At 43.5% G+C, this 12,356-nt stretch overlaps 1 protein-coding gene across 1 annotated transcript; it reads left to right on the top strand.

Annotated features, from left to right (window-relative positions):
- Positions 1 to 7,736: 7,736 nt before the first annotated feature.
- On the top strand, positions 7,737 to 11,188 carry LOC120712029 (WD repeat-containing protein 76-like). The gene is made up of 4 exons (XM_039997717.1): positions 7,737 to 8,412; positions 9,186 to 9,589; positions 10,408 to 10,506; positions 10,596 to 11,188. The coding sequence occupies exons 1-4, from the start codon at positions 7,762 to 7,764 to the stop codon at positions 10,825 to 10,827; spliced, it is 1,386 nt and encodes a 461-aa protein (XP_039853651.1). The 5' UTR covers positions 7,737 to 7,761; the 3' UTR covers positions 10,828 to 11,188.
- The last annotated feature ends 1,168 nt before the right edge of the window (positions 11,189 to 12,356 follow it).

The following is a 12,356-nucleotide window of genomic DNA, read 5'->3' as shown; positions in this document are numbered from 1 at the left end:
CTGATCCATATAGATCTCCTCCTCCAACTCTCCATTAAGGAAAGTTGTCTTAACGTCCATCTGATGAACGAGAAGACCATGAGAGGCTGCCAAGGAAAGTAACACTCGGATCGTGGTCAATCGGGCAACAGGTGAATAAGTATCAAAGAAGTCTTCTTCTTCTTTCTGGGTATAACCCTTGGCCACAAGCCTAGCCTTATACTTTTCAAATGTACCATCTGGCCTGAGCTTCTTTTTGAACACCCATTTGCATCCTACAGGTTTGCACCCATAAGGACGTTCAACAACTTCCCAGGTACCGTTAGACATAATAGAATTACTCCTCACTGCTTCCTTCCAATAGTCAGCATGAGGAGATGAATATGCCTCTTCAATGGTTCTGGGTGTATCATCCAAGAGGTATACAAAGAAGTCATCACCAAAAGACTTTGCAGTTCTTTGTCTCTTGCTCTTTCTAAGAGTTTCATTGTTATCCTCCTCAGGATTATCTACAAGTGTAGGTTCACTGTGTTCTATCGGTTCAGTAAAGTTATCATTTTCGATAAACTCTTGCGTAGATGAACTTGTTTCATCTCTCATGGGAAAAATATTTTCAAAAAATGTAGCATCTCTGGACTCCATTATAGTACCAACATGCATGTTAGGTACTCCAGATTTCACTATTAGAAATCTATAATCAACGCTGTGAATAGCATAACCTAGAAAGACACAATCCATAGTTTTAGGTCCAAGCTTACATTTCTTGGTTATTGGCACACTGACCTTGGCCAAACAACCCCGTGTGCGTAAGTATGAAAGTTTTGGCCTTTTCTTCTCCCATTCCTCGAATGTGTTATCTCTTTATTCTTTGTGGGAACACGATTTAGGACATGACATGCAGTCAATATAGCCTCACCCCACCATTTCTTGGAAAGTCCCGCAGTATCTAACATGGCGTTAACCAAATCAGTTAGAGAACACTTCGGTGGGGAAAAGATGTAGATTAGGATAGGGAGTGTGTGAGGAGAAGTGTGGAGGAGTGTCGGGCTTGTCGGCATCCTTCTTCTGCTTGTACCTCGATAGGTACGAATCATTTGAGTAAGTACCTGAGTTTATCTTTTGGTTATGTTCTTGGTAAAGTTATTCCTTGTTGTTATTCGTTTGCGGGTTCATCATCCGTTCTTGTGACGGATACTCTAGTAGAGGGCCCCTGATAAAGACGGGTAAACCCTGATCGCCGCTAGAATAGTAATCGAAAGATTAGACGTGGTGTCTAGGCCCTAGATTACCTTTGTTTGTCTCGAGCTCAGCTGGCATTGTGGGGTAAACGGCAGGTGGTGACAGCCCTGTCCGTCCGCTACAGAGACAGTCTGCGTGGTTAGTGCACCCCCCCCCCCCCCGCCTGGGTTCGACATAGAGCGATACCGGATATTCCTTGGCAGACCAGGGTCAAACCGGTGCCCGAAGTAAACGAATAGCAGCAGAGTGTAGCCTACCTTGATCCTTTTCCTTAGATAAACCATGCTGCCTAAGCTATCCGACCTCTTGTTCTCATGGGTGAACTAGCTCGAAGACCGTTACACCTCCGTTCCTCGTGGAAAATACGATACCCTGAATACTCCCGGGTGAAGTGCTACAACGGTATTTCTGTGCGCTTGCGGACTTCTCTGTAAGAGTTAAGAAATACCAACACAAACGTTTATATTACATAAGATACAGTCGTCCAGAACATGAACAAGAGACCATAAATAGACACTAAGCAGATAGCAGGACAGACTTATTCATTGTGCATGATGGTAGGTTCCATCAGCTTTGACCACCACCGCCAGCACCACGCTGGCACTTGCGGACATCCTCATCAGCCTTCTTCAACCATGCCAGATATTTCTCATCACGACGGCTGATGGCGGTGTCAATCCACTCATGGAAATGGTAAAAGTTAATAATGGATCACCTGTACTAGTCTGTCACCAAGAATTCAACGGAAAGAAATTTAAAAAATGAACGAAATACCATAACGAATCATATGAAAAGAACAAAAATACCATTAGTACCTGCGCAATTGCACCTGTTTTTTGAACTTCCTCAATATTCTTGCAACACCAGGACCTCTGACCAAATGTCTCGTACTCACGAGAAATGTTGGGAACACAGCGCATGTGGCAATAGCAATTAGGTGGCTCTGCACCTTGAAGTTAGTAACACATCTTGTTGGATCATCAGGAGGACCTCCCATATGCGCTTCCATTTCCCTACGCAAATCTGCCCTAGATAACATTCTTATATTGTTGTCCTTCACATCGTTTCATCTCCACTCCACTATTCCTTCCCCTTTTATAGGCGAACTCATGCCACAATGAGTGTACTTGAAGACACAAAAGTAACCTATCCCCTGGAACGAATCAGACAAAATGCATGCATGTCGCCCCCGGACACTTCTCCGCGCCAATTCCACTGGCGCGGCATTAAAACCCACGCGCGCCAATTACATTGGCGCGTTCCCCTGAGTATTATTCCAAAAGCAGGTACTGACGGCACATACGTACACCCGTGTTCCCGTGTTCCCAAATGTTCACAAGATAAAAGTAAAAGGTTCCTCCTGGTACAAATATTCCTTTGTCGTTTTGCAGGTCCAAGGGAATCAATTCCTTTGTCAGTTTTGCAGGTGGACAGGAATCAATTCATTTGCAGGACAGCCAATCCTTATCTACAATACCGCTCCAAAGAGGCTGGTGTTGAACTATTAGGCCAAACAGTTTCCACCCCGTAAACGAAAAAACACAAAAAAAAAACGTAAAATTTTGTGAATGAATCTTGTTAATTTGAAGTACTAAATGAAGTCTATTTATAAAACTTTTTGCATGGATGGCCTGTAAATCACGAGACGAATCTAATGAACCTACTTAATCCATGATTTGCAACAGTGATGCTACAGTAACCATCCGCTAATTATTGCTTAATCATGAATTAATTAGCATCATTAGATTCGTCTCGCAATTTACAACCAATCTGTGCAAAAAGTTTTGTAAATAAACTTCATTTAGTACTTCAAATTGGTGAGATTCCGTCGAAAAAAAATTGCGTTTACATGGAACTAAACACAGCCTTACTATGCCGCGTCAATTACGGCGGCGTTGACCTAACACTGCCGGCCAAACAACCGAATATCAATTGCTCCCAAGTCAGTGCCAAACAACCGAATATCAATTGCTCCCAAGTCCTCCGTGAAGCATTGCAAAAGTACTCAACCCTTTAACCAGAGTCCCACCTCCCTTGCTGCAATAGCAGAGTGCCCCTCGTGAAGCACTCAACATGTCCTGTTGTCATTCACGTGGTCCCACCTTTGCTCCTTTCATTTCATAGCAATTCATAGAGGCAATCCTATTGACATTGAAATAACAGTCACCAAGCGAATAGTGTTCCCATCACAAAACATAAATTAACAGCACTCCACTACTAGAGTAGCACATGAGAGCACACTGAAAAGTCTAATACGTGCTAACACAATAGCACTCCACATAATTAATCGATACAACAACCAAATGTTGACACCAGCGACACCAGTGAACGTCATTATGCCCTACAACTTCATTTCTGGGAACTACTGCATGCAACGAGGCCACATTCCCTTCCTCAAACCATCGGGGTTCTGTATTGCTTCTTTTGCACGACGTGCATGCGCAAGTTTTTTCTCCCTAACTTCCCTTGCCTCAGCTTGACGACTCATTTACATTTCCGCTTCGCGCTCCTTCTCTGCAGCCTCCTCTCCAGCCGCACCTCGCGCTCTTCATCCCACTACTTCAACTTCTCCATCCATTCTTTGTCTTTCGGCTTAATCTTAGTATCAATCCAATGCTCAAAATCACAAAGCGGTGGAGGAGTCTGCAACAAATACAACCGTTATGCATTCAATCAAGAACACTAAATTTTTTAGGAACCTGAAATTAACAGAATGCATCAAACAACTCTCACCATCAAGCCAATGCGGATCGCACGAAGCGGAGGCTCAAATACATAATTCGAACACATCCAATACCTCTGCAGATACATGTCTTCTTCGTCGGACTTGGCGACCTTGCAAGGATCGCCGCAAAAACACATCGGCACAGGGACACCGCTAGGTAAAGGTAACCGTTCGTACGCATTTCCCACCCGAACACTAAACAAAATATATGACACATATCAAACCTATAGTCAAATAAGAACTAAAGTCATAAATTAAAAACTTTGATGGAGCTCAGCTTACCTGGGTTTTTTAGCCTTAGCACGCCTTGGCATCCTACTGTACAACAAAGCAGATGCAATCTTTAATCTATAAACTTCAAACAATCTTTACGAATATGTTAACAGCAACAATATTATGTAAAAACAATCATTATTCATCATAAAAGACTGCGGTATTTGAACCCTACCCCACTGCAATTGACAAAATAAAATTTCCTCCTACCTCTACCTCTACAAATACACTAACAAACCCTTCAGATCTACGCAGCAATAAAACCAAATTGTTCAAATTGAGTCATCTATTTTACCAAAACCAACCACGGAAAAAAAACCTATGAATTCCCAAAGTACCTACGGTTCCGGAACTAAAGAACAAGGAAATCACATAGTACTAACCTCAAATAGATGGTCGCTCGTCCTCGCGAAACACCAAAAATCAAACCACTACGCCGCCTCCACAACCGCCGCCAAACTCAACAGCACCGCGTCCACCGCCGAGGTCAGCTGCGCCGCCGCTTGCTATAGCACCGCCGGCCACGAAAATATCGCCGCAGCCGCCGTCACCGGCGCCACCGCCCTTGCTAATGAAACAAACAAATGAGGCCTCTTTACTGCCCTACCCCTTTAGGGTTACATGAGGCCCGTGCCAACGGCCACGGCGCGGTACTTTGTTTAAAATGGGCCCACCAAACCAACGGTCCACTATAATGGAAATCTAAGCCGCGCCAAACTCGGTGGCGCGGATCACTGCCGTGTCAGCAGGAGACCAGAGTCAAACGGCCACGTACGCATTGAGCCAACACATATACACGCCATGGTCCTTGGCGTTAGATAATTCAATGTCCGCACCAAATTTGTTGGTGTGTGTATCGTGGGTCAGATTTAGAAATAGTTTTCGGTGCAGTCTACTCTTGCAAATAGTTTAAAAAAAGTCCAAATTACCAAACAAAATTATTAAAAAAATGTTGGAGACAATGTAGCCGTTGGATTCTCTGCCATGCCACCAACACATTGCCATATGAACTCAAAGACATTTGGGGACTACTTTTTTTTGTATAAAAGAATTTAATGATCTTTTCACTCAAATGATTTCCCTATTGGCAGAGCACATTGTTGAGTAGTCCAATCTTTCTACTATACCACAACACTGAAACAACGTTAGGTATTAGTCGGTAAATATTTCATCGATAAACTGTCTGTTGCGTTAAGTGTTGTCGAACCGTCTGTTGGTGATACAAAATGTCATATTTGATCATCAGTCGGTACTTTTATTTTTTTTTGTTGGAGCGTCCATTGGTATCAGTAATATCCTGATAGATGGTCGGCAAATGTGACCCAACCGCCACACCCACGCGCCAAACAAAAACCTGCGCAATATTTTTATCTAGATCCACATGTCGGTGGGCTGTAGAAAACAGAAGTCTATCACCTTCACGTAGCCAACTCCAAATCGTAGGGGGAATCAAAAAAAAAAACTCCAAATCGTAGGGACCCAAAAAAAATTCTTGGTGAGGAGCTTTGTACTATGTTCTATTTCACAGTACCTGCATCCTCATTTGCTCACCTCTAATCCGATTAAGGTAGGGAAGCTAGACCTGCATTCTGCTTATTTTGATGATGCTGCTTGAATCTACGGTATGCACTGGCGGAGCTATGTGTCGACTAAAGTGAATCATGGCCCCCTCTTCCTCCACGCTAATATCATTGTATATCTGTTTGCCTGAACTGCTGCAACTAACAATATAGAGAAGAACAACATCAAAGTGGCGGACCCATGGAAGGAGGAGTAAGCTCTCACATACTAGTTGCCGGATAAGGGAGCACCTAACCCCCCCTCCAATTTTTATGCATGGATGGGAGTTCCAAAGATAGAAGAAGAAGTACCTCTGTGCTCGTTTGGACTAAACCGACTGAAAGAGTAAAAGAACAGTTGTCTATGGGCTATAAAGATTGAAAGAGTACTTTGTCTATGGGCTATAAAGATTGAAAGAGTACTTGAATCATTGAACTAGTTAAGCCGACTATGTACTCAAGCCCTATTTAATAAGCCATAAGTTAGTTCCGAATCCTTTAGTCCAACATTAGATTAATCAAAGTTGTGGGCAAATGTTGAGACAAGGCTGCTAGCGTTACTATGATTACTATAGCACTGGCCACCTCTTGGGTTCAATCCTAACTCCGCCACTATTGGCACGTACGAGTTAATCTTGTTAATCCTGTGCAAACTAGAAAGGACGACGGTGGGCTTAATATGATCACTATCACCAGAAGAATAAAGATTAAATGTTGAAATTAGTTGTTTTCTTTGTGAACCAGTTGTAGCTCGGCTGGTGGGAGTAGTGAAAAGGAAACCACTAGGTCGGGCGCAAAAAAAAAAACTCTCATCCCACGTCAAATCATAAGACATGGCACGTCTAAATCTCACTGGATTTTAGCGCCCCTATGTAAGGGTGGAACAGAGGTTCGGGAGTTTTCTCAATCTATATGAGAAGATCATCTTTTATACACAATGTTTGCCCCCCGCATGTTGTGCTTTTTTAATTATTTTTAAAAAAATACTATCCCAATAATAATAGTCAGCCCGGATGGCTGGAAGGGCAGATCAGCTATTGATCGGGCTTCTTTTAACCCTTCTCTCTCCTTCCGGCTTCACGCTTAAGTCAAACCGATTTCCGCTTCAGCCCAGCTGGTTATTGCCATCTGAATAGGACCAGTGATATCGAAGTTGAAAATTGCAGTTTGACCGCGTTGATGCTACTGTGGACTGCGGCTGGACTTCGCTGCACTGACCTTGTTTGTTTTTTATTTTAGAAAAGAAATCATAGAATGGATTTGACCACCCATCATTAGAGGTGTCAAACAAAGTCGGTTTATAAAATTAACTCCAAAACTCCTGCGCTAGGAACCTTGATGAATTTAATGAGGCCTTTGATCACATGATTAGAGAATGATTACTGTATAATCACGTAGCAAATCATCGATCAACTACCGTCATTAGATTCGTCACGAAAAATGACATCCATCTCTGAAAAAAATTACAAATAGACTTCATTTAGTACTTCATGCATGTGAGATTTTTTTTTTCTAAAATTCTAGCGTGAATCTAAGGCCACTATCCTCAAGACGGTGTGTTCCTTCATCACTGCTTTGTGGGCCCTATCATGGTCCTGTTTCCCGCCACTTTCCTCCCAGCGCCGCAAAACTTCCCGCCATCCCTCGCCCGAGTCGCACCAACAGCCGCCGCGGCACCGCCTCACTCCCCAAACAACTGCCCACGACCGCCGGCTTCAGTCCCTCACTCCACGCGTCCCTGCACTCATCCCTCCCAGGGGCGGATCTAGCGTGGGGGCTGGGGGTGCGCCAGCCTCCCCTACGTGCTTGCACATCAAGGGAAAATAGGGGAGGAATGAGGGGAAGAAGAAGAAGAGAAGAAAGAAGGAGAGGGGGTGCTGGAGGAGGAAAAAGGATGTCAGCCCCCTGTCCATAAATTCTGGATCCGCCACTGATCCCTCCCCACCACCGCCTCCAAAAGCTTCCAGAAAGAATCCGCCCACCGACATGGCGGAGGCCGGGCTCACCGACTACGAGCGCCGGCGCGAGGAGAACATCCGCCGCAACGAGACCATCCTCGCCTCCCTCCGCCGGCAGGTCGCTGAGCTCTCCGCCTCCGTCCGCCCCTCCCCCAGCCTCAAGCGCCCCAAGAAGGAGCAGCCCCGCGCGAGGCCGGCAGGACCCGTCGTCCTCCGCCGCTCCCCCCGCACCCGCGGCATTGCCCCCGGCGAGCCCTCCGCCTCCACCGGCGCCAACACCTCCCCGGCTGCGCCGCCGTCCCCGACAAAGCCTCGCACCACCCGGTTCTCCTCCTCCCTCGCCTCCGCCCTGCGAGACGCCACCGCCGTCAAGCCCCCGCCGCGGCCGGAGGGCGGTATCTGCGCGGCGGACGGGTTCGACGCCGGGAGGGAGCTGGTGCTGCGTTCCGCGAACGTGAGGAGAGTGGTGCCTGAGCGCATACTCTCGGTGCGGATCCTGCCGTTGGCCGACCGGACCGTGGTGGCCGCCGGGAACAAGCTCGGACATATCGGACTCTGGGATGTGGATGGTCTCGTGGAGGATGAGGAGGACGGAGATGGTGCAAATGGGGTGTTCCAGTATTTTCCCCACAGGGGTTCTGTTGGGGGTATTGTGATGCACCCTGACGCGCAGAGGAAGGTGACCGATTTCTTCTCCTTTGGCTCTCGTGTTTATAATTTTTTAATAGTTACTATTTTGTCTTTTTTTTTTCCTGTGAACCTACGGGTGCATGGTTGGGTAGTTTAACTAGGTGTTTTGGTCTAACATGCTAAATCTTAATTGGTTTGGCTTTCCGCAGTTCCTAAAGTTTTACCAATCGATCAGTTACATATTTGTTGATCTGAAGTGCTGAAATGTGGATGGCGGATTTTTTTTGTTATGACAATCTTGTTCAAGCGGATCACAATTTTGAGCAAAGTTACTGGCTTACTGCATTGGGATTAACTAATTGAAAGGGAGTGTTGTTACTGTTAATTGTAACTATATGCTAGAACATGGAGTGAAAAAGAAAATCCAGGGAAGTGGGTTAAGCAAGACTGTGCTATGCTGCTATGAGTCATGGAGGTTAAATAGCCCTTATCACTGGCAGCCAACCATCCTCTGTATATTAGATAAATTAATGTAAAGCTCTTTTTCCTAGAACTGTCCGATAGGGATGTCTTACAATAATCATGCGGTGCTGTTGACATACATGCCCTCAATGGAATCACAATCACCAATTTCTGGCTTGTATAATTTTGAGTGTTGACCACCGTCTCTGGCTTCTCACAACACAGATGGCAGGTTGGGCAAATAATATTGGCATGCGTATAAGGACATTACAGTTTTGCTAAATGGCAACTTTTTTCATGTTTAATATTTCGATATTTGTTTGGTGCTCTGACTCTTTTATATACAAACTGGACCTGCAGATTTACAGTTGTAGTTATCAAGGTGAAATTTGTCTTATGGATGTTGAGAAGGAGAACTTTAATGTGATCCACTTGTGTGACTATCCCATTTTCTCGCTTTGTCAAGCACCAAATAGTCCCAGCTCCCTTTATTTTGCCGAGGGCAATGACTTGAAACTTTACGATGAAAGGACGGGTAAGGTGTCAGCTACATGGAATTTACATGACCATAGAATCAACTCAATAGATTTTCGCCCAGAAAACCCATATGTGTTTGCCACAAGCTCGACGGATCGAACAGTATGTATATGGGATATGAGAAGCATGAAAAAGGAGGGTCCAGAGAAGTTGAAAGTTTTGGAGTACAACAGAGCCATTCAATCAGCTTATTTCTCACCCAGTGGCAATATGCTTGCAACAACCAGGTGCCCATTTTTTTCTTCCAAACTGTTTATATTTACTTCTTTGGCTGGTTGTAGTATGAATCATTCCCTTTCTATGTAAAACAGCTCTATCTGTTTGGTTTAAAAATGAACATGTATCTTAAATGAGATCATGGCTAAAAACGTATTCATATCACGATCATAAGTTAATAACTCATGTAGTCTGATTGCGCCAATCAGCATCACTCTTACACCTGCATATATGAAACATTTGCGAAGTTAAATACTTGAATCCGAGTAAGATTATGACATCCGTGTCAGATTTCAGTGACATTTCCATCCCTATCAAATTTTGACTGTTTTGGACTCTAAAGTCTGTCGCACTCCTACTCTTTCCATGACCATGCAACGCGGGTGCTGTTAGACTGCTGGTTTTTATTGTTAGCTCACTGAAATTATCTTGTTAACCTTTGTTAGATTGGAGCTACTCTTTTTACTCTCAGCCTATACTATATCCCGGGACCTTTAGCTTGGGTGCAGTACTTGGCATGAGTAGAACCTGACTTCAGTCTCTAGACATTGTGCCTTTGTTATGCTACTATAGATATATTAGCACGTTCACTAGCAGCATCATAGCAGATCTGTTTCTTGGAACCAAATATTAAGAAAAATTCTTTCTTTATCTAATACTCAAGACTGCTTATTCCATTGTCTGGTCCACCATAGTTTCTCTATTGCTATCACCTCAACTTGTATTTCTTGTAATCATAAAATATACTTTGTTTTACCATTCACAGGTCTATATTGATATGAATCACAGGTTTTAATGTTGTAAATGACATTATTCTTGCCATTTGCAGCCTTGATGACACTGTCCGAATTTTTAACATGGATAACTTTGATGAGTCATGTATTCTTAAGCATGATAACAGGACAGGCAGATGGCTGTCCACGTTCAAGTAAGACGAGCTCCTCACCTGTAGTTTCGCAATCTTTGGTGACTATCCCATCATTATTTTCAGTGGTGAAACTTGATTCATGGTTGCAGGGCAATCTGGAGCTGGAACGATAACAACCTCTTTGTTGGGAACATGAAAAGAGCAATAGATGTTATCTCAGTTGATCACAGTGGGAAGAGCCTCTCGGCTTCGTATACGGCGTTTCTTCAGAGTGAACACATGACAGCCATCCCAGGCCGGTTTTCGCTGCACCCCTACAAAGTTGGCCATCTGGCTGGTGCAAGCTCCAGTGGTAAGGTGTTTCTCTGGACCAGAGCTTGAAGGATCTGGTAGTAAGGTGTTTCTCGGGACCAGATCTAGCATGAAGCAACAAGATCTTAACGGACTGACCTGTGAAATCGGCTTGCCTGTCCTGCTATGCCAAAGTTCCTGACCGGGGAGATCCCCAACTCGTGGCTGAGTACAACACCTGATGCTTGTTTAGCATCACCGTGCTATCAAATTTATAACAGTGAGCACCGCATAACTATTAGGTATTGTAATATCTAATATGCATGGGATGGAGCTGATGCCTTATCTAGTTATTAACTGGCATTTACCCATGTGAATGCACCGCCTACCCGCTACCATCTTAGTCTGTTTTATCTATAATTGTTTAGAAGTTTCTTGTTGAGGATGATTTCGAGTACGGCTTTCTAATGATTTTTACTTATGTAAACTAGCGGAGATGCACATGCCACGAGCACGTGTTTAAAGAATAATTATATTTTAAAATATCACATGTTTAAATAATAATTATATTATATTTAAAAATAATATGAGATTCAAAATTGATATAACAAAGCAAAGTTGGATTACATCAAACGACTACTAAATGCTGCACGTGTTTCAAAAGTTGGCTTAAGAAAATCGTTGGCGAACCGGAGTCTCAGGGTCATCATTGGGCCCACAAGCATTCTATATGCCACTATATCTGCACAAAAAAATATAGTTATATTGATAATAAACTAACCATAAATAAAAAGTACGCCTAACTCATAAAGCATGAGCCCACTTGAGCTTCATGACAAAGGCGGCTCACATAAGGTTCACAACACAAACCATGCAATTTATAACTTTTTATGACCTTGCATGCATCTTGCACTTGCCGGCACTGTTCAAAGAGAAGCAGGCAATTCATAGATGCAAGGAAGTAGGCAATTCATAGATGCATGGGCGGATCTAGGGGTGGGCCGGGGCCGGCCCACTCTAAGATTTGCCCCCAAACACTTTTATCTCTTATTTTTTTATTATCTGCCCTTATTTGTTGTACACAAAAAATAGCTGCTAATTATTTTCTTTTTTACAACAATTGATAATTGAATTGAGAAGATGAAAAATCTATAAAATTAAATTGACTTATTCACTAAGATATCTAAAAATTTCTATTGGACCACCCTAACTAGAAATCCTAGATTCGACGCTGCATAGATGCAATAAACAGATTTGTATATTCATGATGCTTAACTGAATAGAAGGAAGTAGTAACCAGCAATGCTTTGTAACACCTACTAACCGGCAACTCTGCGAGGGCGTTAGTATACTGCAATAAATAAAGAAACTTCTATCCTGCAAGTAAAATATGAAAGAAGTATAGCTCTTTTACTCCGTATATTGCATGTTTCAGTCTGCAAGTTCTTTAAATCACCTGCAGTACACAAGTGCCGCTCTAGCTAGCGCGTCTTTTACTCATTTATATTGCAGATTCAGTCTGCAAGTTCTTTTTATCACCTGTTGTATAGAAGTGGTAGCTCTGAAAGAATTGCCGCTCTATCTCCTTACACTACTCAAAGTTAAGTCATACCGGTAGT

Source organism: Panicum virgatum, chromosome 6K, assembly GCF_016808335.1.
Source record: "Panicum virgatum strain AP13 chromosome 6K, P.virgatum_v5, whole genome shotgun sequence".
Lineage (NCBI taxonomy): Eukaryota > Viridiplantae > Streptophyta > Magnoliopsida > Poales > Poaceae > Panicum > Panicum virgatum.
This window is presented reverse-complemented; position numbering and strand designations above follow the sequence as displayed.

What these genes read in the sequence shown, in the direction of transcription:
- LOC120712029 (XM_039997717.1), top strand. Translation starts at nt 7,762, where the DNA reads ATGGCGGAGGCCGGGCTCACCGACTACGAGCGCCGGCGCGAGGAGAAC. An exon ending in ACCCTGACGCGCAGAGGAAG is followed by an intron (nt 8,413 to 9,185) that starts GTGACCGATTTC and finishes CTGGACCTGCAG; the next exon opens with ATTTACAGTTGTAGTTATCA. An exon ending in AGATGGCTGTCCACGTTCAA is followed by an intron (nt 10,507 to 10,595) that starts GTAAGACGAGCT and finishes TCATGGTTGCAG; the next exon opens with GGCAATCTGGAGCTGGAACG.